Source organism: Meles meles, chromosome 3, assembly GCF_922984935.1.
Source record: "Meles meles chromosome 3, mMelMel3.1 paternal haplotype, whole genome shotgun sequence".
In the NCBI taxonomy this organism is placed as follows: Eukaryota; Metazoa; Chordata; class Mammalia; order Carnivora; family Mustelidae; genus Meles; species Meles meles.
The window spans coordinates 100,430,339-100,456,850 of NC_060068.1; the positions used below are offsets into that span (position 1 = coordinate 100,430,339).

Genomic DNA, 26,512 nt, shown 5'->3' on the forward strand with positions numbered 1-26,512 from the left:
TGTAGAGTTTACTAATTTCTATGGTATAAATATCTACCAATGGCTTACAACTAGCTAGCAAAATTCCTGAAAATAAAAAAGCCAGCTCTTGCAATCTAGTCCTAGCTCTGGGACAACCACCAACTGTGCTGTATTTTGAGCTCAGTTCCTTCGGAAGGCTGAAATACGCTGATAAAGTTGCCCTCCAATGCCACAAGTCTCATTCTAATGTAGAGATTCAACTATAAAGGTAAAAGGGAATTGACCCATTTTAGAACTTTTTATGACAATGGGCAAAAGACTAAAATAGCCAATATCAAAAAGTTTAAAGATTTTTTTTTTTTTTTTTGGGTCAGAGAGAGAGAGGGAGCATAGGTAGGCAGAGTGGCAGGCAGAGGCAGCGGGAGAAGCAGGCTCCCCGATGAGCAAGGAGCCCCATGTGGGACTCGATCCCAGGATGCTGGGATCATGATCCGAGCCAAAGGCAGCCGCTTAGCTGACTGAGCCACCCAGGTGTCCCACCAATAACGAAAATTTTAAAGAGGAGGTAGTTCCTACCTCAAGAAGCTTGTAATATTGTGAAAGAGGAAATCATCAGGTAGGGAAGTGGCATTATTATGTCTACTTTACAGATGAGAGAGCTGTGGCCCAGAAGGGGTGATGTATGAATGGCACAGCCAGTAAACAAAACAAGAGAATATCAGATAGAAGTAAGAGCTTTGTGGGACGCCTGGGTGGCTCAATCAGTTAAGCGGTTGCCTTCGGCTCAGGTCATGGTCCCAGTGTCCTAGGATCGAGTCCCGCATCAGGCTTCTTGCTCCATGGGGGGCCTGCTTCTCCCTCTGATAAATAAATAAAATCTTTAATAAAAAAGAAAGAAAGAAAGAAGGGCTTTGAAGTGACAGAGAGTGGCAGGGGGAGGTGCCTACTTGGGCAGGGTGTCAAGGAAATCCCACTGAGGAGAAGACACTTAACCAAGACACAGATGACACAAAGGAACTAGCCATGTGAATACGGGGGTTAAGAATACTCCAGACAGAGGGGCCATATCCTAGTGGAATGATCCTAAGTAGGTAAAAAAACAGTCTATTTGAGAAAAAGTCAGGAAAGAAACAAAAGTTGGACCAGAGAGAGTGAGGAGCAGGAAGTCAAAGAGACAGGCAAGGGCTGGGTCCCAGAGGTCCTGGGAGGCTCAAGTTTATTCTAAGTGTAATAGGAAGCCTCTGGCAGGATTAGGTAGAGGAAAGACATGATCTGATTTATGCTTTTAAAAGCTCATGCTACGGTTTGGCAGTTTCTTACCAAGTTAAACCCACACTTAGCATCTGACCCAGCCAGCCCACTCCCACGTAATTACTGAAGAGACATGAAAACTTAGGCCCACTCAGAAATTGGTATGCAAATGTTTATAGTACTTTACTCATAGTTGCTAACAACTGGAAATAACTGCATTGTCTTTGAACTGGTCCACGGACAAACAAACTCTAGCACACCCGTACAGTAGATCATGGCTGGTCAATAGAGAGGGACAAGCTGCGGATCCACCTAACAACACGGATGAGTCCAGAATGCTCTGTGCTAAGTGAAAGAAGCCAGACTCAGAGGTTACATTCCATCTGATTCCACTGATAGAACATTCTGGAAAAGGGAAATCACAGGAGCAGGAATGAGATCAGCACTGCCAGCAGTTGGGAGTCAGGGAAGGGGCTTGCTACAGAGAGTCCACATGCTGTTGTATCTTGGGGGGAGGTGTTGGGATTACTCTATTATCTTGATGGTGGTGTATGTATTTACCAAAATTTGTAGAAGTGGACACCAAAAAGAGTAAATTCTACCGTATGCAAATAAAACACATAAAATCTCATTCTGGATGTTATTTGGAAGTGCCAGCCCATAAGCAGGGAGACCAGCTAGGAAGTTCTGGAAATTGTCTAGGCAAGCTCTGACGGCATCCTGGAAGAGGGGACAAGGTCTTACATTCCCTAGAGCACCGATCCCTCCATTGTTCACCGAGTAAGAGGACAATATATACTCTCTGAGTTGAATGAGTAAAGTTCTTTCTGGTCATTCACAGGTACAATGAAATAGGCTGATTTTTTAATTTTTTTTGCATCTACCTAATTGTTCTGTCCCCAGGTGAGCAACACCTTCATTGTTTTCATCAGAAACATTGACAAAGGGCTCAGTGTGACTCTTGGTCTGCCCTGTGCTCTGCCAATATGATTAATAGCTCAGTTGAGGGAGGACTGCACAGCTCTTAAATTTGTACCCACTCATTTGAAACAATATCCTTAGGTTCATTGGGCTGAGCAAGGTTCACATAACCCAGGCAGGGCTCACTGGAGAAGTCCTGACAGGAATGGGTCTAAGCTCAGCGTTTGTTTTACCACCTTTTTATCCAGGTGCTATTCAATAAATCAAATGATACATTAACAAGAAAAATCCTGTTTGTGCAGAAAAAACAAAACAAAACCAACAACCCCAAAACCCACGTCACTCTTACAAGAAAGCTTTCCTTCTTTCCTATTGCTTTGCTTGGCACTAGTAATTCAAAACTTATTTAAAGAGTTCTCAGCAAGTGCTAGTCTTAATGAAATGACTGGAGTCAAAATTTAAGTACTGCTTTAAAAAGCTCAATTAAGATTTCAAGTAATTTTTGAAAATCAGGTTCCCAGATTAGAGCAACCACTTGATTATCTTTTTCCCCTCCTCGCAATTAGGAGAACAAATGAAGCAATGGCTAGTTTGATGATAATCTTGAGGGTTCTTGTAATCACTAATTTTAGAGGTGAAGTAGTGGGAAGAATGTCCAAATGAATAATCATTAAACGTACAAGTTTTGGAAAAAAGGGTATCAGAGATGGGTAATAAAACCAATGGTCCTTTTTCCCCCCAGAGCTATGGAGAAGCATCTTGAAATAATGCAGGGGACCGTGCAAACTCTAAAATGCAAAAACTGAACCACCTCCTATGTATCCAGCTAGGTATTAACTGTAGCTGATCTCTGTCCTTGGAGACTTAACCACTGTCTCCCCATGTTAACTGTTAACTGTCCTCTTCAGCAAATGCTACCTGACCCAGCAAATGCCTCCACCACTAACCTAAGCAGATATAAAGCAGAAAGTGAGGCATGCATTCTTGACCCAGTCTTCTTTTTTTTTTTTTTTTAAGATTTTATTTATTTATTTGACAGAGACACACAGAGAGAGAGGGAACAGAAGGGGGGGGGGGTGGGGAATGGGAGAGGGAGAACCAGGCTTCCTGCCAAGCATGGAGCCCAATGCGGGGCTCGATCCCAGGAGGCTGGGATCATGACCTGAGCAGAAGGCAGACGCTTAATGACTGAGCCACCCAGGTGCCCCATTGACCCATTCTTCTGCCGTGTTCCTCACTTCCGTCAACATTCAAGTCCTGTGGATCTACCTCCTAAGCGGTGTTTGAATCCATCCACTTATTTCCCATCTCCTGGTCCAGCCCACTGTCATCCTGTAACTGGGCCATGCACACACTGGCCTCCTAACTGGTATTTCTGCTTTTTCTCCTCTGCTCTTCAAATTATTCTTCCCACTGTAGCCAGAATAGCAGTCTTTAATAAACCCACATCTGATAGAGTTCCTGGGTCCCTTAAAATCTTTCAATGGTGTCTACTGACTTCTGGATCAAGTCCAAACTTTTTATGATACGGCAGAGATCATAATATTGACTATACAGTCCCTGTGCTCCCCGGTAATTCTCAGCTACCTTAAAGACAGATGGGGCTAGGGGAACTAGCTAATTTTTTTTTACATAGTACTTGTTCTGTGTTACTCTAGCCTGTGCAGTATAAGGAACACAGCCATTAGGTATTAAAAGAAGACAGAGACAACTGAGTGGTCAATCAGTGGTGAAATTTTATGGAAGAAGCCAAGCTTCTAGTTGAGCCTTGTAACCCGAGTGAGATTTGAACAGGTGGAGAGAATTGGGTGTGTGTGCCTCAAAGGGGCCTCAGCAAGAGGAAAAGCACTGATAATGAGAATATTGTTTACTAGAGACTGTAGGAAGACCAGCCTCTCGGGACTCATCCTCTTTCCTTCCCTTCCATTTTTCATCCCTTCGATATTAACTGAGTGGAAAGAGTTGTGGAGAACCTTGCAAGCTGGATAGTGTTCTGGGCACACCATTTGCTTCAGAACCTGTTTTGGTTCTTAAGAATGAAAGAACTGGTCCCTGTATCTATAATTAGGCCTTTGTTTTCACCCAACCTCCCTAGAGGGTGGAAAGCATGCCTCTTACTGCATTTGTAGCTCCCCACTGCTCACTTTTAATGCTTTGTGCCTGGTAAGCATCCAGTTAATGCAGTTAAACAATGGAACCTCTTTTAAATTTGTAATGACCTGCCTCAAGCCAGGGTGAGGCTCGAGGACACAGAGGTTAGGAACTCCAGGTTATAGTATTACATATGAGAAGTAGGTAGAGGGAGTCTAGCATGTGTTCTTCCTTTGTTTTCTTTTTAAAGTAGCTTAAAAAAACCCAGAAAGAATATATCAATATGATCCTATCAGAAGATTTATAGGATACAAATTACAGAAGAATAGGAAAATTATCTAGCATTTCACTATCTGGTGATCACCACTGTTAATACTTTAGTACATATTCCTCCAGGCCTCTATTTATATACACACACACATATTTATAAACCTAGTTTCATACAGTTCCACTTATTTATTGTGATAAAAAGCACATTACATAAATTTACCCTAATAACTGTTTTATTTTTATTTTTTTATTTTTCTAATAACCGTTTTAAAGTATATGATTCAGTAGTGTTGAGTATAATTCATATTATTGTGAAACAGATGTTCAGGACTTTCTGATCTCCTAATCCAAAACTCCACACCCATTAAACTTAGTTTACTTACCAAGAAATCATAAGCCTCTTTCCATAATACCAAATACTTAATGATATTGAATATTCTTCTTTAACATTATTTTTCATGGGTATGTATCTTTTCATCACCATAATTTTTAAGTATGAAATCCTTATTGCCGGATATTTAGATGATTTCTGTATTTTCACTATTACACACAAGGCTATGGTGAATACTCTGTACATATACCTTTGCACACTTGTTTGAACATTACTTTACAATTAATTCTCAGATGTGGAATTGCTGAATCAAAGGAGATGGAGGTTTTTAATGTTACTGATACAGGTTTATTTGAGTGTGAGCATGAGAAATCGCACAATTTATACTCCTATCAGCAGAATAGAAAGGTCCCAGAAATGGGATACCTTCTGGCATCTTTTCTTTGGAGACCTTAATTAACTTCTAGAATAAGCCTCCTTTCAAAAAGGCATTTTTGTCAGGCATCCCTGTGGCATGTGTGTATTTTGGTGAGCGTGCATCTGATGTAGACTTGATGTTCACGTACCTCTACGAACAATATCGGGAAGATGCCCACTTGATCCCCTAATTTGCCTTCTGCCCAGTTCTCATCCACTCGGCTGATCACAGTGATGATATCGTCCTGAAAGAGACAAAGTCTCAAGGTCAGCATCTGCTCTTGGTCTTCAGATGGTGAAGGCTTTCACTGGAGACTAGCATGGAATTCCGGATGGTGTAAAGTGTAAGAAATGTAACTCTTTCATAATTTATTGATAAAATCTTCCTCTATAAAGGGCATCATTTAAATCACCAAGACTGCAAGAGGAATAGAAATAATCTGGAGGACCAGTGGAATCCAACAGAAAATTTGGAAATGTTTCTAATTTTCAATCACCAGCAGAATCTGGGCTTTAGTTTATATTAATCTGATGCAAAAATCAATGTGGGAGCCATAGGGAGAGAGTTTTTTAACTTAGCAAAAGGAAGAATAAATTTCATTCTAATTTTGAAGACTTTTCAGAACCTATTGAACTTTAGAAAATTTTTTTTATTTTTAAGTAATCTCTACATCCAACATAGGGCTCGGGTTCACAACCCTGAGATCAAGAGTTGCATGTTCCACAGACTGAGCCAGCCAGGTGCCCCATTCAATTTTTAATGTATCAAATGTAAGGTGGCTTTTTTATTCAAAACTTTCTTATTATAAAAGATTACATGTAGGGGCTCCTGGGTGGCTCAGTGGGTTAAGCCTCTGCCTTCAGCTCAGGTCATGATCTCAGGGTCCTGGGATCAAGCTCTGTGTCAGGCTTTCTGCTTGGTGGAAAGCCTGCTTCCCCCTCTCCCTCTGCCTGCCTCTCTGCCTGCTTGTGATCTCTCTCTGTAAAAAATAAATAAAATCTTTTTAAAAAAAAAGATTACATGTAGATTTCTAGAGACATGAGAAAATATAGTAAACAAAACAAGTAATTCTATCACAATATAGATACAGCCATTGTTAACACCCCCCCCTCCAGATTCTGCTCTACGAAGATAAAACGTATATACATATAAATACACTGATTCCTAAAAACTCTGCTGGAAATAAACACACATACAATAAAAGTTCATAAAGTTTGGATGTAAAGGTTGATGAATGTTAACACCAACTATATCTGTGAAACCCCTTCCGGATTAAGAGATACAGAACATTTTCAGCACCCACAAGCCTCCTTTGTGCCCTTACCCATCATCTAGCAAGAGGTACCCGCTGTTATGACTCCTAGTATATGCGTATGTATACATTCATTTGCTTAGCCTTATATTTCATACAAAAGAAGTCCTAGAGGATATACTGATTTTTCACTGTATACCATATCAGGAATGCCTTTCCACTTCCATACCTGTTCGTCAGTCCAAATCTGAATATCTATCCACCAATCACTCTCAAGTTCTTATTCATGTCTCTCAGGAATTTAGATGAATCCAAATCTGAGTTCATTATTGCATTATACCTTTTCTTAGCTTTCTCTACCCCATCACAATTTATAATGACACATTTATAGGTTATAATATTTTTAAGGCCTATGTACCCCAACAGACTATAGACTCCATGTGTTCAGGGCCTCTGTCTGCTCTGCTCATTTCTATGTCCCCAGCACCCAATACAGTGGTTCCCATTTAGTAATCATTCAGTAAATATTTCTCAATGAATGTGTCCATGCATGAATAAGTGAATGTGTGAGTAAATTGTACAGACTAGGGGCACCTGAGTGGCTCAGTTGGTTAGTAACTGCCTTTGGCTCAGGTCATTATCCTGGGATCCTGGGGTCCTGGGATCGAGCCCCACGTTGGGCTCCTTGTTCAGCGAGGAGCCTGCCCTTTCCCTCTATCTGCTGCTCTGCCTACTTGTGCTCTCTCTCTCTCTGTAAATAAATAAATAAAATTTATTTTAAAAAATTGTACAATCTACTGATATAGAAAACACTAGGACAAGAGCAGCTTTGGGGAGGGAAGATCTTGGGTTTAATTTGGACTTGCTGAGTTTAGGAAGACCATGAAATTTCCTAGTGTAGTTGCAGCCTTCCATAGCTTCCAGAAGATCAAATCTTCTCTTCTGTTTCCTTTGTCATAATTTCCCATTCATCTGTCTGTTCCTTCCACTAGTCTGCCAGATCCGTGAGGGTAGGGACAATGGTACATCATTTTACCCCCAGTGGGCAGCTTGGTACATGGATGGGCTCAGTGAATGAATGGGCAGGTAGAGTAAGTTTTTACAAATTTTGCAAATTCCCAGAGAGCGGCAAAAATACAAATAATGATTCCTGCCTCTGCTTTCTTCCAGCGGTGTCTCCAGAGCTCAGTGCTTAATGCCTGGCACAAAGTAAATACTCAGTAAATATCTGTGGGATTGAACTGCCCTTCCTCTAAGTGTCACTGAAGCACAGACGTTGCAGTTTGGGTCACGGAATGACCTTCCTTGAGGGACTCACTCTGAGGTGCCATGACAATAATGATCAATATTTCAAAATATGGAGGACAGTGATGTTATCTAGTTTGAGGCAATGTGAAATAAATCTCATTTCTGATGGTGGTGGAATAAAAATAGAAGACCTTTCCTGATCTACTGCACCACAGCCACTTCTATATTTGATGCACTTATTGCAAGCAGCAAAGAGTGAGAATCACCCCAACTTTGGCTTCTGTGAGGGAATTTAAATGTTTAAGGAATAATAAATACTGAATACAGGAATTAAAGTAGTGCAGACTTTAGTAAAAGTGTTACTTGCACACGGTGAGGAATTATCTGATTTAAAAAAAAGAGGCAAGAAAATATTAGGGTAATTAATACGCTTGGAAAATATTATCTCGTAAGAGGTTATTCATATATAAAAGTACAATTATCTTACTGTGTGTTTGGAGGGCTTTGAATACAATGTTTATAATAAGATAGAATGTTGTAAAGAGTGGAATGAGAGCCTCAGAAGTTGGCCACCAAGAATGCCCTTAGCGATACATAAAGAGGTAAGAGCTGTATTTTTCCCAGCACATTGTCAAAATGTATTTGTAAAGGGGCGCCTGGGTGGCTCAGTGGGTTAAAGCCTCTGCCTTCGGCTCAGGTCATGATCTCAGGGTCCTGGGATCGAGCCCCGTATCGGGCTCTCTGCTCCGCAGGGAGCCTGCCTCCCCCTCTCTCTGTGCCTGCCCCTCTGCCTACTTGTGATTTCTGTCTGTCAAATAAATAAAATCTTTAAAAAAAATAAATAAATAAAAGTTCTTATTTAAAAAAAAAATGTATTTGTAAATTTTTGTCCGCTTATCTGTCTCTCCCACCACTCTGCCTGAGGGCAGAAACTGTGACTTTTTCATACTGCATCCCCAGTGCCTGCAAAGAATAATGACTATAGAATGAATGATGGGGTGCCTGGGTGGCTCAGTGGGTTAAAGCCTCTGCCTTCAGCTCAGGTCATGATCCCAGGGTTCTGGGATCGAGCCCCACATCGGGCTCTCTGCTCAGCAGGGAGCCTGCTTCCTCCTCTCTCTCTCTGCCTGCCTCTCTGCCTACTTGTGATCTCTGTCTGTCAAATAAATAAATAAAATCTTTAAAAAAAAAAAAAAGAATGACTATAGAATGAATGAGTGAGTGAATGAGTGAATACTTACTTTTGTCATTGCAAGAGGTAAGGTTTAAGGATTTCCATCAAATTCTCATTTAATTTCTCTGACAACTTCCATTTAGTTTTGAATTATACACACACACACGTTACATACATGTGCACACATATCTACATATAAACATGCATGTGAAAATATGTATACTTTTCAAAAATCAGCAAGTATTATACAACTCTAGGTTCTGCCACAGTCTCTCTGTACTCTCTCGTGATCTCCATGGGTGCCCAGAATCTTACCTTGAGGAAGGTCAGGCAGTCCTGGTTCTCACTCTTGTCTTTGTCTCGTAGGTCGAAGTTATAGAGAGCTCGGCAGAGTGGGGGTGGCTGGGGCAGCTGCTTGATGACTTCCACGGAGCTGGCTGGGAAGATCCCACTGACTCCATTGATCTCCCCCTGGTACCAGTTCTCATCCAGCTGCCTCCGGAGAAGGATGACATCTCCCTTATTAAACTTCAGGTCACCAGGATTCTGCCCTCGGTAGTTACATAAGGCCTTTGCTCGTGGCACCTGCAATGGCAAAGACCAATGAAATGTATCCTTAGCTTACAGGCGAGGGGGACAGAAGGAGTAACAGTAAAACTGACCACTGAGCACTTCCCATGTGCTAAGTGCTGGATGTGGATCATCTTCTTGAACTTTTGAGATAGACATTTTTATTACCCCCTCTTAGTAGGGCAACTGAGGCACAGAGTGCATTAGTACCTTGCCTAAGGGGACCCGGCTGGGAAATGAAAGATACGGGGTCTGAACTCAGGCTACAGGATTTCAGAGTCCCTGTTCTTTTTTCTTTTCTTTTTTTTTCTTATTAATACAGTGTTTATTTGTCTTCCCTCTGTCAAACCCTGAATCAACCACTTTCTATAGGCTGCCTGGGGAGGTATAGGGAAAGGAACATTCAGGGCAGATGAGACACTGGGGGAAAACCTAAGAGAGGTGGAGACAGCTCCTTCACATGGTGAGGAGGATGAGAAAGGCCACCAGCAGGGAAAAGAGCCCTATGGCCTCGGAGAGGGCAAAGCCCAGAATGGCACAGGAGAAGAGCTGTTGCTTCAGAGAGGAATTCCTGCCATAACAACGATGAGGCTCCCAAACAGTCCCAAGGTCAGCCCCAGGGCCAGCCCCCCCTACCATGGCAGCCCCAGCCCCAATGAACTTGGCTGCTGTGTTGATGTCACTTGCAATGGCGCTGGTTGGGAAGCTGTGGCTAGGAATGAGTGAGGTCAGGGGACGTGGGGCTGTCAAGCTGCTGAGGGTCTTATAAGGTGTCTCCAGGGGTTTTAGCACCACTGTAGCTGGTGACCAGCTCAATGCTGAGAGGTGCTCCTTACCAAGAAGTGGGTGGAGACGAACTTTGTACCGGTGTACATTTTCAGGGGATGAGGGGCCATTGGCAGGAGAGTTGCTCCCAGCGCAGAGAAGACAGAGAGGGGCGGGGGCTAGAGCCCCTGTTATTAATCACTATGCAGGGAACAGGATTTTGGACTTCCACAACTATGTGGACTTGAATGAGTCAGTGACTCTTTTTGGGGCCTGAATACTGACTGGGAATTCTGGCTCTACCTCTTTCCTTTCATGGGACCGCAGTCCCGTCATTTAATCTGTCATAAATCATATCCATTTATAAAACGGTGTAATAACAGAATATGTACTTCATTAGGGTAGTCATGAAGACTAAATATTTATTATGCATTTTCTAAAGATTTTATTTATTTGAGAGAGAAAGAGAGAAGTAGAGAATACAAGCAGGGAGGAGGGGCAGAGGGAGAGGGAGAAGCAAACTCTCTGATGAGCGGGGAGCCTGATGCTGGTCTTGATCTCAGGACCCTGGGATCATGACCTGAGCCAAAGGCAGATGTTTAACCAACTGAGCCACCCAGGTGCCCTAAATATTTATAATGCATTTAGCATATTGCTTGATACATAGTACAGGCCCATTAAATGGCATCTCTTACAGGATGGTTATAATAAGGAAAGGCTAATGATATCAGTTCTACCTATTCCTCAGTGTTGATGCAAAGTAAATTGAGGTGAAAAGTCCCTGAAAATACAAAGTACTATAGGAGGGGCATCTGGATGAGCATGCGACTATTGATCCCGGCGTTGTGAGTTCAAGTCCACACTGGGTGTAGAGGTTACTAAAATAAAAAATATATATTAAGTAAGGTAATTTAAAAAAAAAAAGGAAGAAAGTGCTATACGGGAGTAATGCAACATAATTTGTCCTCAGCCGCCTCCAAAAAGCTCCAAAAAGTGTAAACGTCATTAGAGTGTTTGGATCATTAGGAAGCACTGAGACAAAGAATTAGTCAGAAATCAATCATCACTTTTAAAAAAAATCAGCTAAAGAACTGTCATTTGTTAAATTAGTTGTCTCTCTAAATAATTGTTTCAGTAAAGTGCATTTTTTTTTTCTAATTGGAACTGGTTTCTACATGCAGAAACAGCCTCACTTTGGTTTTGCTTGAAGTCAAGAGTGGCAGACTGCAAGTTCTTTCTTTCTTTTTTTTTTTTTTTTAAGATTTTACTTATTTATTTGACAGAGAGCACAAGTAGGCAGAGAGGCAGGCAGGGGGCAGGGGTGGGAGTGGGGGTGGGGAAACCGGATCCCTGCTGAGCAGAGAGCCCGATGTGGGGCTCAATCCCAAGACCTTGAGATCATGACCTGAGCCAAAGGCAGAGGCTTTAACACACTGAGCCACCCAGGCACCCCAGACTGTAAGTTCTAATAACTTACGTTTATTAGCCCTTCATGTTACCTAGGATTGTATTGTATATTGTGCTTCCCTCAGCAGTGGGGGAAAGTAGCCCCCTCTCTCGGGGGCAATCTTGCTATTCATAAGGGGATGTAAGCAGGCATTATTTCAGTTCTCTGGGAACCTTCTGAGTCTGCAATGTTCATTTGAAAAGGAATTTCAAGCATTTCAGAGGTAGAGACAAGACCTGAGCAGTCCCTTGCTGATGGGATGTTAGAGCAGTGTTTTTTTTCCGCTATACCCTGGACACAGTAAGGAGAGCCCAGGGAAATAGAAAACCACAGGAACGCAGCTCATCCTTGGGAAACTAGTGGACAAGTGAGTGAAGACGTGTGCACTATGGGTTTAGCACAGTGCTGTGGATATTATAAATGGAATTGGTTGAATAAATTATGGAAAACCCTAGCCATTAAAATTGATGATGTGGATCTATAATTAATAATATCGACAATTATTCATGATATATACTAAGTATAATAGAAGAGGTTAAAAACAGTTATTTTCATTATAAATAAGTAGGCTTTCATTGTAAATACATATGTATATTTTTACCTGGGATGGCTATATCAGCATTTTTAAAAAATATTTTATTTATTTATTCGACAGACAGAGATCACAAGTAGGCAGAGAGGCAGGCAAAGGGAGAGGGAGAAGCAGACTCCCTGCTGAGCAGAGAGCCCGATGTGGGGCTCGATCCCAGGACCCTGGGATCACGACCTGAGCTGAAGGCAAAGGTTTTAACCCACTGAGCCACCCAGGTGCCCCTATATCAGCATTTTAAGAGTGGTTATTTCTAAGTGTTGATATTTTTGAATATTTAAAAAAATGGTTTCCCTAACTGCTTAGCCATATTTTCTAACTCTTCTACAATGAAATAATTATATTGTCTATTAAAATTGGACAGTAGAGGAGTGCTTGGCTAGCTCAGTCAATAGACCATCCAACTCTTGATCTCTGGGTCATGAGTTTGAGCCCCATGTTGGGTGTGCAAAACTACTTTAAAAAATTTGAAAAAATAAGTGGACAGTAGAAATAAGATGAATGAAACTGGGGAATGAGAAATGAAAGATATGGGAGCAATTTAGGAAGAAAATAAGCCAAGCTGAGTAGGATCAACAAACCATGCAACTACCTTCTTGGAGAAGTTTCTTTTGTGAGAAATAAGCAAGTAGAAACAGAATGAGAGCACAGGATTTCTGAAGAATGAACCTGAATCTGTTAATAATAGCTGTCCCCTCTTCTTCCAGTTTTCCATCGTAATATAAATCACATTTTTGGGGGGTACATGGCCATGTGGAACACTGGTTGCATTTGGAATTGTGCCTCCTCCAGGCAGCTAAGTTTTTGGCCAGTGGGGTATAAGCAACTTTTAGGACATGTCGTTCCCGAGAGAGACTGATTTTCTCTTCCCTTTCCTGCATTTTGCTATGTGGAATGCAGACATGATTGCTGGAGTTTTAGCTGCCATCTTGAACAATGAGGATGAGGGTCACAGGGAAAGAGGGAAGGAAGTAGTCTGGATTGCAGAGCTGCCAGACAATTCCTGGACTACTTTTACTTCTAGACTTTTGTCTGGAACCTAAATAAATATCCATCTTACCTAAGACATGGTTATTTTGCATTTGTTTTTTTATTTTTTTTAAAGATTTTATTTATTTGACAGACAGAGATCACAGACAGCAGACTCCCCGCTGAGCAGAGAGCCCAATGCGGGGCTCGATACCAGGACCCTGGAATCATGACCTGAGCTGAAGTCAGAGGTTTTAACCCACTGAGCCACCCAGGCGCCCCTGGTTATTTTCCATTTGTAAAAGGAAGGAAGAATGAAAAAAATTAAGGAAAAAAAACACGGAAGCCCCTTAACTTTGCATAATAATGATAGTATCAGTAGCTAATATTAGTGAGTGTTCCTTCCCATATGCCAGGCATTGTGCTAGGTACTCCACAATAGATCTTATTTAATCTCATGACAAACTGTGATTAGAAAACTGAAAGTAGACAGTGGTGGGTTTAGAATTTGAGGCGGGATTTGTCTATCCTGAGGAGCTCAAGCTCTTAACCACTCAGCCAGTGTTTTTCAAATTCAAGTCTGTGGTTGACCTATATCAGAATCCTTGAAGATGTTCAATGTGCAGATTCCTGGACCTCATCTCTAAACCTCTATGACCAGAATCTCTTGGTTGTATTTTTACCAAGCTCCCTTAGCATCCAAGTTTGATGCCCCTGGTCTGAGTTACATCTTATTCTAACTAAAATGGGAGCAATGGAATTTCGCTGTAGGCTTTGTGAATGGCTAACCTGCCTTTTTTCTCTCTTTTCTGGAAGACATTCCAGTGCAAGTGGCAGTGTACTTTAATGACTACTAAGCAAGTATATTAAAACTGAAATTGCGTACAGTGCTTAAATCTCTGTGCAGACGCATGAACTTTGAAACCCTGAGACAGTACTAAGTGCTAGACCATCTTCGTCTTTCCTCTATCTCCCCTCAGTACAGGTAAGTAATGTGGAAGCACACTGTCAGTCCACTTTTAACACCTTCTTTCTCCTCTGTCTGCCCTGGTATTCTCAGCTCTGCATTCATACTTACAGGAACCACTGGCTTCCTGTTGTAAACTGGGTTGGGCGGGGTCAGGTGCAGAGAGCGGGAGAGAATCTGAAGAGAGGAAGGCAATTAACGTTTACTGTGGTACTGATGGGCCACAGAAATTTATCTCACATTATAGCTTTACTTCACTTTCTATATATTATGTCATTCATATGATCTCAACCTCCTCTAAAGTAGGTGGCATCACCCCATTGTATTGAGGAAGAAACAAAAGTTCTGAGATGTTCAACGTTATCATGCAAGGTCACATAGCCAATGTGTGGCATCCCTGAGACTGACTTGGCTCTTTTGACCTCAAGGCCTGGTGCTCCTCTCACCCTCATCCTCTTTCATCCAGCTGAAGTCACCAAGTATGTTTTTCCATCATAAAACTCATTTGGGGCTCTGTTTCAAAATCAAAATCTGAATAGAGTGTGAATGCAATTTGCTTGCTGCCGGATGCATTAGCATGAATTATTGAACTCCAGAGCCCTCACATAAAAGTTAAGCACCTGAAGAGACTCAGCTGGTTGATTCTATCCAGTTCTCAACTGTTCTCTCAGGGGGAAGTGACTCTGAGTTCCACATCAGCTATCACCCGTGACATTGTTAGTAATAGCTTTTATCACCCACAATTGTTTTCTGTATCTATAGGTGTATGTGCGAGGGAGGAATGGGGATAAAGTGGGTGTGGAGGTCTCAAAGCTGGGTCATTCCCAAACTCTTTTCCCGGTGTTTTTCTGAAAGCCAGAGAATCCAATGAAAGCCTGTATGTGCCTAAAGAGCTTTCCTTTTCTATAATCCAAAAGACTTAAGACTTCTATGTCTATCCATTTGTCACCGCAGTAGGGTCTGAAAGCCACGAGGGCCATGCTTTTGATGGAGGGATAATGCATGGAACCAAGAGACATGGGAATGAGGTCATGCAGAGACATTAGCAGCCATAGCATTTTGTAGTAATGAACGTTTGTAGTGAACTTCTGGCAAGCGTTCCCTCTCTGAGGAACCACATGTTTTCTCTCCATTTTCTGATAGGCCTGTCATTCACTCTGGTCATACCACACACACACAGGGGTTTGTGGCCCGGGCTAGCCAGGGGACCCAAATGCCCCTCACATAGTGCTTTGTGCAGTGCAGTCAACTGCCCCCTACAGGGCTAACTGGAATGTTCTCTGAGGTTTGATATATAGACGCTCTCTTGGACTACTAGTGGTGGTATTTCCCAACCAACAGACACATCTTCCTGAATGAAGCTGCAGAAGGCAGAGGAAAGAGACAGAGATAGTAAGAGAACTAGACAGATAAGTCTTGACAATAAAATTTCAACGCCGGGATCCAGATGTGCTTGAAGGATGCTTTGTTAAATAAGACCGTATCTGCAATGTTTTGCTTATTACTTAAACTACTTCAGAGTTATTTTCTGACACTTGAATAAGTCCTGACTAGCACATATTAAGAACCTGGAAACAAGAAGACTATCTAACAATGAAATCTCCAAATAGTAGAATCCAGAAACAGCAGGAGGTATAGCTGCCAATGAGCTCTGAGCTTATTTCCAGTTTGAAAGCAGGGAGGCATGTGGACTGATAACAGCATAGGAGAAAAGGAGCCCAAGTGCAACAGAACCACCACAGTATAAAAGAAAAGGCCGAGCCGGGATGAGAACTTCATTTATTACCACGTAATGAGCTCTTCACCAGGACTGGTGATACTTCCCACTGCTTTAGAAAGGATCTGGCCTGGTTCTCTCTACTCCTGGCATCAGGTGGGGCCAAAATCAACATGCTGAGCTAACAGCTTCCCTCCCTGAGCTGATCACGAGATCGTCCATCTCTAGAGAATGGAGCCAAGAAAAAACACCCTGGCCTTTGGCTCAAGTTATTATACACTAGGCTATGAATTCTCTTTGGAGAGTTCAGGATGTGTATCTAAAGCTCCTCTCTATCTGTTTCTGAGAACTGAAGACCAGACGGTGTTTGATAAATGCTTAAAGAATGAATGAATTAATCAAGAAATATCCAGAAATTGCCATTCCTGGAGGGGAGGGATACATTCAAGGTTAATAAATATAACTGATAATAGTAATTTGAAAGCAGGTTTATTGGCATAAGCTGGAGAATAAAAAAGAGTTTTGGCGATATTTTCCAAATTGTCCTGATTTTTAATAATTTGGTCCTACACACATTCGAAAAAATGTTCCATATTCAAGTTCAGGAAACGTTGCGTTAAACAAAGTCACATAGCTTTCTTCACTGACTGGCTTCTCAGGAGCTTTAACTGCCCATGTGGTTTTGTATTTGCATCTGGATCACTTTGCAGGATTAGCAGAACAGGCTTGGGAAATGCTGGGTAAGATAAATGGATTTTACCCTACTGGTGAGACAAAGGATCAACAAACTGTCCTAGATCCCAACTTCCTACTCGCTGCTTAGCCAATTGGGCCATGCTGCCTTCCTCCCTCACCATGATAATCCTTTTGGAACAGATTTTGGGCAATGGAGTGTACATTAGAAAGTGCTGGCTGGCCCTTGTGCACACATTTTGTCTTCTCTGGTGAGAAGGAAGAACCCCCACAGTGTTCAACAGGATCGTGACCATCTGCTAGTTGGGGGCTTGAGATCACCAGAGGTTCACAGTACTATGTTCTTCCTCAATGGAAATCCTGAATCTGGACATTTACATTTGAGGCCAGGTTTATGACATACTCTGTGTGAATTTCTTTTCTTCGGAGAGAATTGTACTTGTTTAAGGGAGATACAAGGGTGTAACAGAACACAGTATGTTAGCGTCAAGGAGGATGTTTGCATTCTGGCATTTGTAACTTTGACCAAATTACTTAGCCTTCATGATCCTTAGTTCAGGTCATCCACAAATTGGGACCAGTATCCTACCTCTCTGTGCATTACCCTCAGCAAGTCTGGGTTATTCAGATGCTCCCTGTTCCAATGGAATGTTTGGCAGCTGACCTGGTAGATAATCTCTAAGCCCTTGGAATATCCTGCCTGTTCAGAGACTTGGTTTACTTGGGGCTTTGGGGCATACCAGAGAGTCTAAGCTAACATTGTGATTTATGGTGGGAAGCGTGAGTCACGTAGTAGAACCTCGATCTCTCAAGGAGTTGGATGGAGACTAAAGTCAACCACATGCCTACCTGACCGACCTCCAATAAAAACCCTGGACATCTGGTCTTGGGTGAGTGTCCTTGGTTGGCAGTACTTCATGGGTGTTGTCATGCATTGTTGCTGAGTCAAATAAATGTCTGTATAACTCCTCTAGGAGAGAACAACTGAAAGCTTGTGACTGGTCTTTTCTGGACTTTGCCCTATGTGTTTTTTTCTGATTCTGACTTTAATTTGTGTCCTTTCACTGTAATAAATTGTAACTGTGAGTGTAACAGCTTTGCTGAGTTCTGTGAGCCTTTCCACTGAATCACTGAATCTGAGGTGGGTCTTGGGGACCTATGAACACACTTCCTCATGGGTTTGCTGGGAGGACTAATGAGATACATCACAGAGTACTTGTAGAATGTTTGGCAAGTAATACGTGTTCAATAAATAAGGATGCTTCGAGATTTTGCCCAAAGGAGTCAAGAGGAGATGAATTCACTATTCCATCTTCTGGCCTTATTTTTCCAGCCCTACTTGTCATTCATTCATTCTTTCAATAAATACACCTTGGAGGGCCAGCTATGCCAGGCATTGCCTAGTTGTGGAAACCAAGATTAAACTTGTAACTAAATATCAATTAAAATTTGCAGTAAGTGTTATGAAGGATAGGATGATGAAGCCTGGGAAGGAAACCAATGTAAGGAAGGTTCTTACTATTGGCCCTATTGTCTACATCTAAAACTTTATTCTGCTTGGCGACTTTTGTCATGTATGTCTCTCTCTATGTATCACCTTCCCTCAGTCTTTTGTCTCAGACTTCTCTTCTTCCAGAAAGAGGTGAGACACCACAGCTTTGCATTATATTTAAATATCAATCTCCTGCCACTTTTAATCAGTGGGCATGGCATTCCTGCCTTCCTCTCTTAATCAAATATCAGTCAAAGACCCAGGATATGGCATGCTTCTTGGCCTTGGTTCCTCCTGCCTCATTCCTTGGTTTTCAAGGCTCTCATAGCAGGGAAAAAGTAAAAGAAGCAGGATTTATATGGGGGGGGTGGCGCAGAGAAAGAACCATTCACTGTCCTCATCCCCTTTTTAGGGTGACCCTTAGCATGCTTTCATTTTTTTCTTGCAAACATTTCTCTGATATTGCTTTGGGGTGATCTCATTCCCCATCACAGGAGGTAATTCCAGACATGTTCATAGCCATATCCCTGGCTGCTAACATAAGCTAGTTCTTAATGAATAGCCTGGGATTGCTTTTGAAATGGGCTGGGTGCCAGGTCCCAGAGCTGTTCAATGGGACAGCACTGAATTCTCCAGGGAACCAAAGTGTTTCCATTGTCATCTCTTCTGCTGGGAGGGCAAAGGCACCTGTGAGGGAGGGCCAGAGGAGCACGGGAGCCTGAGGGATAAGGGGAGGACCTTGCTCACTTATCCCAGGAGGTGACTCTGCTCCCTTCCATTATCCTCATTTCCAGAGTGAGCCTTTCCAGTAGGTGTGGCACCTGGTGAATGAATCTCTTTCCACATGGTTTGAGAGCCTGAGCCAAATCCCACAAGCAGTGGGAGGGAAGATGAGTCAAATGACTCTCCCACCACCACCACCACCACCACCACCTTCCCTGGCTAAGGGAAAAAGAAAAAAAGCTTGGTTACATGTACACTGAGTTTCTCCCTCAAAATTTTTCTCTCTTTCACACCCACGTGAAGATTTCTGCAGCAGAAGGAGGAATGTCTAGGGGCAAGATGATCAGGCAAACAGCGGCCGTTTCTGATAAGCAGCCCTTACCTCCATACCACTGGGGGATGGAGGGAGCCCCTAGACGGGGGATACAACTTACATATCTGTGTCCAAGAGTGATGCCCTGAGACTCTCTGAGCCTCAGTTTCTTCAGTGTCAAAGCAAAGATGGTAATTCTTACCATTCCTTCCTACTCTAAACACAACAGAGGCTGAGGTGAAGGTCCAAGAATATCTCCAGAAAGAAAGATAACGGAAGAGATAAAACCAAATGAATGATATGTTTGTAACGGTTTGCTATCTGGCCCTGGATAACAGGGGATTGATGATACTACTGTTCTCTCGATGTTTGTGTACATGGTCCTCCTTACAATGGCCGGTGGAGTACACGTGCCTCTAGCAGGCCATTGTGGTGAGGCATGAAGCAACTGAGACTCCAGAACCTTGGGGAAAATACTTTTGAAGAGGAACACGAAGGTGGCTGAGCTCATCTTCTCCTGTTAAAAGTTACATCTTGATTTCAAACAGTTTGCTTCTTAACTCCTCTCAATCCTTTAAAACTTGCATGTTGTGTATGTGCATATTTATACCTATTTGCACTTTAATTTATTGATACAACACGAAAAAGCCTGCATGACCTTTGCTGGAAACAGCAAGCTCTGGGAAGTTAAAATTCTTCTCTTTCAGTTCCACTGTCCTTGAAGCCAAGATGTTCATCATAAGGACCTTCTGCAAATCTACAGTGTGTCTGCCTCTGTCATATGAAAATTTAGAGCATTCCTCTCATTTATACCAAATGGGACAGACATGACCTTGGAGAACAAGTACCTGCCTGCCTATAGAGCTGGTCCCCATGTTAGGAATGAGTGATGCTAAAGACATGCCATCTGTCCCACTGGGCACGGGGTGACTTAAGTACACAGCCTGAATCTAGGAAAACCTTCTAAAAGTCCCCGAGAAATGGAAAATGTCTGTGATTAAGCTATAGAAGTATTCCAGAAACTATCTGCAATCATTTTTCACTCTAAGATAGATTCAGTCGTCCTCCTAGGAATACAAGATACTGGGGCACCTGGGTGGCTCAGTTGGTGGAGTGTCTGACTCCTGGTTTCAGCTCAGGTCATGATCTCAGAGTTGTGAGATTGAGTCCTGTTTTGGGCTCTGCACTGGGCATGGAACCTGCTTGAGATGTTCTCTCCCTGCCCCCCCCCCAAAGGAATACAAGATACTGCAAATTATGTGAACAGTTTTTTCTTTTCCCTCCATAAGTCATTCCCAGATAGGCGCCAGTAGTTTGCCACTGCCTCTCTGTCTTCAGAAAGTCTTTACTATTTCCCAGCCCCCAAGGCTGAGCTGGGTCTCCCCTCCAGACTTGAACTCAGTAGCAGTAGGGCCTATGGCTTATTCATCTTTATACCCCTCACAGTTGGCAAAGTGGTGCCACTCCACGCATTCATTCAACAAAAATGTACTGACATTCCTATAATAAGAGAGGCACAATCTCTGCCTTTATGGGACTTACATTCTAGCAGCACCTAGAAAGCTCAATAAGTATTTGTTGAATATATGAATGGATGAATGAATGAATGAATCAATGAATATTACACCACACCGTGCCATTTGAACTGAACTCCGACTTGGATATTTTGCATTCTCTGGTCTTGGCATAAATTTCTAACATGCCCAGCTGGTTATTTCTCCAGGATTGGGAGCATGCAAGCTTGCTAAACACAGATATCCACAGATAAGTATAGTATTTTCCTGGGTCACCCTTTATAAAACCCCATTATTTCAAATGTGCTTTAAGCTATCTCCAATATCCCAGTTTTTCCAATGGACACCTGCCTTAGAGACTCCTACTGTTGAAGACTCTGTTTTTCCCACATGTCCTCTTCACCAAGTGTATAATCTCCACTGCAGGCAGCCATGATGAGTGACAAAAAATGCCAGCTGGCAGGTCCAGGAAAGGGAGCATAAGGGAGCAAGGAGATATCTTTTTCCGCCTATTCAGAACATTGAAATCCAATTTACTGCTGGCCACATGAGCCAAAGAAAGCAGCTCTTAGCAGCTGTTGATCTGAGAGGCTCCAATCTCATTTCCGTGCCCTGGCTGTCACTGACACTCCTTGGGCACCTCTGGGAGTGGACTGGCATGAGGAGAGGCTCTCCTGTTCTCTTCCCTAAGGGCTGGCTTTGGGTAGGCCTGTTTCACGTGTTAGAAAAAAATGGTTAAGAGTCACTCTTCAAAAATCTCTGTTGTTGTGGATGGACATTCCTTGATAATTGCTGCCCAATTATTACTCATTTCATGACTTTCACCCTCACTTAGTGGTGTGCTGATAAATCAGCTTTCAAAAACAAACAAACAAACAAACAAACGGCTCTGATTTGCAGTGTTTGCCAGTTTTCGTGGTATAAATACTCCTACCTTGGCTACCAAACTGACATCACTGACTTGGAAGCTGGGAAGACATAAGACATGTGCACTATGGTCTTTTGTGAACCAGCAAGTAGCTTGTTCCAACACCACTACCCAGCTCCCTAATCCACACATGTTCCAGAGCTAAAACTGGTCCAGACTAGAACCACTGTCTTTCTACAACTGGGATTTTAGAATATAGTTTGGAAAATACTTTTGCAATCTGCTACATCATTGGGCTCTACTCACAGCATTGCATAGTGAGTACTATGCCTGTTCGGTGGAGAGGAAACCGAGGCATAGGAAGAAAAAACTTGCCCCAGCTTATATCATGGGATTTACTTAGTTCTTATCTCTGTACTTTTTTTTAAGTCTTATTTTGATTACATTTAGTTAACATACAGTGTTATATTAGTTTTTGGTGTACAATATAGTGATTGAACACTTTCATAATCACCTGGTTGCTCATTGCGACAAGCATACTCCTTAATCCCCATCGCCTGTTTCCCCCATTCTCCCCTCCCAACCCCCACCCCGGCCATTAACCCATCAGTTTGTTCTCTATACTCAAGAGTCCATTTTTTGCTTTGGCTCTCTTGCTCTTCTGTTTTTGTTCTGCTTGATTGTTATGTTTCTTTAAATCTATGTATAAGTGAAATCATATGGTATTTGTCTTTCTCTGACTTATGTCACTTAGCATTATACTCTAGCTCCATCCATGACATTGCAAATGGCAAGATTTCATTCCTTTTTATGATTGAATAATATTCCATTGTGTGTGTATATATATGGCACATCTTTTTTTTCCATTCCTCAACCGATGGGCTCTCTACGCTTGACTCTGGCCATTCTCTTTTCATACTTCCTGCTGCAGTCAAACCATACATCTTTGTGTACTGTCAGTGCCCCATGCATGCCCGCCTGCTAAGTTCTTCCCAGAATATTCTTTCTGCACTCCACTCTTTCTTTCTGTCCAACTGCTACTTGTCTTCTAGGTCTCAGCTTAAACATATGTCCCTCCACATCCATGTTCGGCTCAGGGATCTCTCCCATGTGCTTTTTACCCCCGTCCTGTCATCTGTCAGATGGTATTAAAGTATTGATCTGTCTTCTGGACCAGACTGTAAATTTTGTGAGGGCAGAAACCTCAATCTAGTTCACCACTGATCCTAGTGGTGAGCTCAGTGTCTGGCTCTATGAGTATTTCTGGAATGAATGAATCCATGAAGGATGGTCTCCTCACCCTCCCTGACTGCTTTGTTTTCTATACTATCTCCTAGCAAAGCATCCATGTCCTCATAGCTTCGTTAAGGTTTTATCAGGAATCTGTGGAGGTTCCTGCTAAAATGCCCAGCCAGCCAGCCAGAATTCTCCATTATTGGCTGTAGCTGCTCACCTCCCTACGTCCTTATGGCCCCTCTGGACTTTGCAAAATGTCACAGAAGAGAGTTGAGGAACCTGTTTGGTGTACTATGAAATATGCTCATTAGCCACATGCCAAGACAAAGACACAATCAGAAAGAAGGCTCCAGCCAGAAGCACCTGCACCTCTGAGAAAGGAGAAATATTTGGGAATATTCTGGAACCAGTATGTCCTACAATAATTGCAGGACTGAGTCCTATGGATTCGCATTGATTCTCTCAATTTCCCTCTGAGAAGGCAGAACAGGATCAGGGTCGCCTGCATGCTGGGGAGCTGCTGACCTTTGGCACCACAAAAGCTCTTACATACCTGAGGTACTCATTACAAACATCTAATCATCTTCCGAAAACACAGGCAGCTGCCACTTAAAACAGGCAGAGTAGAGTCTGGCACCGGTTAGCTACTTCCCTTGTATTACCTGAGACTGCCTAGTAATGCAGACTTCTGGGTGTTCACCTTTGCTCTTAAGCCTATATGAGAAAAAAATAATTTATCAGTCATCAGAGGATCCACTGATGCTACTAGAAGCATTTTGTCTAATAGAAGTTTCTGTGATGATAGAAACAGGCCATTCTGTACTAACACAGTAGCCACTAGCTAAATGTGGTTACTGAACACTGGCTGTGTGGCTAATGTGACTGGAAAACTGGACATGAGGTTTTATTTAATTTTAATCCATTTAAAGCTAAAGTTAAATGGCCACGTGTGGCTTGTGGCTTCCCTCTGGACAACATAGCTCTAGATCTAATTATCAACTTCAGGAAATACAAAGGACTGAAGAACATAGTAAATGATGCCTCAGGGATATAATAAGAAAAATTCACAAAATGGGAAACTACTACACAAATGACCCAATTCCTCTTATATATGAGAAGGAAAAAAAGAGGAAGAGTGTGTGTGTGTGTGTGTGTGTGTGTGTGTGTGTGTGTGTGTGTTTGAAACCTAGAGATTAAAAGAGACTTTAAAGGCACATCAACCAAATGCAACATGTGGACCTTGGTGGATCTTGACTCGAGCAAACCAATTACTAAAAAATGAAACACCTTGATAAATCTGAAAACCGACCTGATATTTGATGGTATCAAGGACTTTTGAGATGTGATAATGGTATTGAGGCGTTTAAAAAAAAAATTGTGTCTTTACCTTTTAAAGGTGTCTATTGATTTGTTTATAGATGAAACAGCCTGGCTCTGTCTCACTTGAATATAGCAGGGGGAGAAGGTGAGTGAGGTTCAGGTGAACTAAGATTGGCCTCGTGGTGATGGCTGTGGAAGACACATGATGGTTACACAGTGGTTCATTACTACTGATTTCTCTACTTTTTATGTTTAGAAATTTTCATAATGAAAAATTTTTAAAAATCATCTGAGGAATGCCAGTATCACTGAGAATATGGACAGACACTCCCCTTCTTGAATGTTGGCAGCTTAAAATTTCACACGGAGAATGCAATTTGGGTACATTCTTAAGATTTAAACTTGTATTTTCTTTTTGATTCAGGAATTAGAGTTTTAGAAATTTCTCCTACAGTTATATGTAGGAGTCTATATACAGCCTATGTACTGTATATATATATGTAGGAGTCTATATACAGGAGTCTATGTAGAAGATGGTAATGTGTAGGATTGTTTTTAGGCAAATGCCGGTGCGTTCCTACTGTGGAACACTAAGCATATTTAAGAGAATGAGATCTATCAGTGTGGACTGCCTCAGAAAGATGTCCGTGCTGTATTCTTAGGCTAAAAAGAAAAGCAAATTGTAAAAAAACCAAATGCGTTACTATGACCCAATAAGGAACGACATGTTGTATGTACGCATATATTGGTATACAAGACAGATAAAGTCTGGAAAAAACACGAGGGAAGGAGAAGCTTACAGCTCCATGAAAAGGAGCCTGAGTCGCTGTGTTCTCTGTGGCTGTGTATTATCTATAGGCACTCATCCTGTTTTATGAGCAATCAACAGTTAGCCGTCCCAGGAGGCAAACTGGCTGTTATGCTCAGAATGCTGTGTGTCCCCCACATCGATATGTTCAAATCCTAACCCCTCAAAGGCAATGGTCTTAGGGGGCGGGGACTTAGGAGCTGCTTAGGTCATGGGGATGGAGGCTTCATGAATGGGATTAGGGCTTTTATAAGAGAGACTCCACAGAGATGCCTTGCCCTTCCATCTGTGAGGACACAGTGAGAAGACACCGTTTTTAAGCCAAGAAGAGGGCTCTCACCAGAACGCAACCCTGCTGGTGACTTGATCTTGAACTTCCCAGCATTCGTAACTGTGAGAAGCACACCGCTGCTGTTTAGAGGCCACCTAGTCTGTGGCATTTGTTATAGTAGCCCAAATGGACTGAGACACTGGCCCTTCCAGAAGAAATTGAATGTAGCTTCTGTGGCTGAGAAGTTATATTTAGTATGAACTCTTGATCCCTCCTTCCAAAGTGGAGGGGCATTTAGGAAGCTCATGTCTGTCATAAGAGCTACGGGTTACAGGGTGACACTCTGTGCCAATCACCGTGCTGAGAAGCCAACGCACAAGCCTCTCCCCCACGGGCTCTGGAATCCCACTCAGACTCTCCCCCTTGCTAGCTGGGTGTGTGAGGGTGGACGAGCTACTTCAGCTCTTTCCTCAGATACACAATGTTAGGAATAACAGCAGCTATCTCACGGGTGTGAGAATTCAATGAGATAATGCTCACTAAGCGCCTGGCATACAGAAGTGCTCAAGGAAAACCACTCTCGTTATTCTTTCACTTCCGCATTCCAACAATCCTATGGGGCAAATACGATAATTTACCAATATGACAGACGAGGAAACTGAGTCTCAGAGACAGTGGTGGGCTGATACCAGCTCACATGGGTAGAGCTAACGGCTCGATTTTCGTGAATTTTTCAAGATGGCTGGCCATCATGTGGGTAGCCTGAAATTAGGTAAGATGGGAGTATTCACACCACGGCAATGGGCAAACACGACAGTTCCCACAGACAGCTGCGTGTTGAACACTTGCCAGCACGCTGCTGCTTGGAACAGTCAAACAACTCGTCTCAGGCTCCATGGCTGGTGAGTGTTGGAGCCTGAATTTACAACGTGCTCTGTTCAACTCCAAAGGGCTTCATGTTTAGATAGGCGTCGTTGGAATATATCTGTAAAAGTTAGGACTCTCACCCAAACAAAAGCAAAATAGGATAATGTTCTTCAACATCTAGTCCCCAGAAGTGGTTCTAAAATTTTAGGGTGCGTGAGATTCACCTAGAGATCTTGTTGCAACATGGGTCGCTAGGCCTTACCCCCAGAATTAGGTTTTTTTTGGAGTGGGTTTCAATAACTTGCATTTCCAGCCAGTTTCCAGGTGGGGCCCATACTGCCGGTCAGGGACCCTACTTGAAGAACTACTGTCTAGTAGAAAATCTGAGGCTTTCTGCTGTACATCTTGCCAGAAGCTTATTAAGACCGTGGCTTTATCAATTCTCTGATCTAAAGATGAGAGGATT

At 42.5% G+C, this 26,512-nt stretch overlaps 1 protein-coding gene and 1 pseudogene across 6 annotated transcripts in view; both read right to left on the reverse strand.

Moving 5' to 3' along the window:
• SH3RF2 (SH3 domain containing ring finger 2) overlaps window positions 1–26,512 on the reverse strand; it is a 124,995-nt gene that overhangs the window by 61,681 nt on the left and 36,802 nt on the right. For all 6 annotated transcript variants that reach the window (XR_006817686.1, XM_045999346.1, XM_045999344.1 and 3 more), the window contains exons 3-4: window positions 9,233–9,502; window positions 5,392–5,487 (exon numbers count right to left, since the gene is read on the reverse strand). Coding sequence is in view for 5 of the 6 variants with exons in the window: in XM_045999346.1 (XP_045855302.1) it covers window positions 5,392–5,487; window positions 9,233–9,502 (366 nt within the window). In the remaining variant the exon portion in view is untranslated. The remainder of the gene's footprint in view (window positions 1–5,391; window positions 5,488–9,232; window positions 9,503–26,512) is intronic.
• Window positions 9,944–10,420, reverse strand: LOC123938200 (annotated as a pseudogene).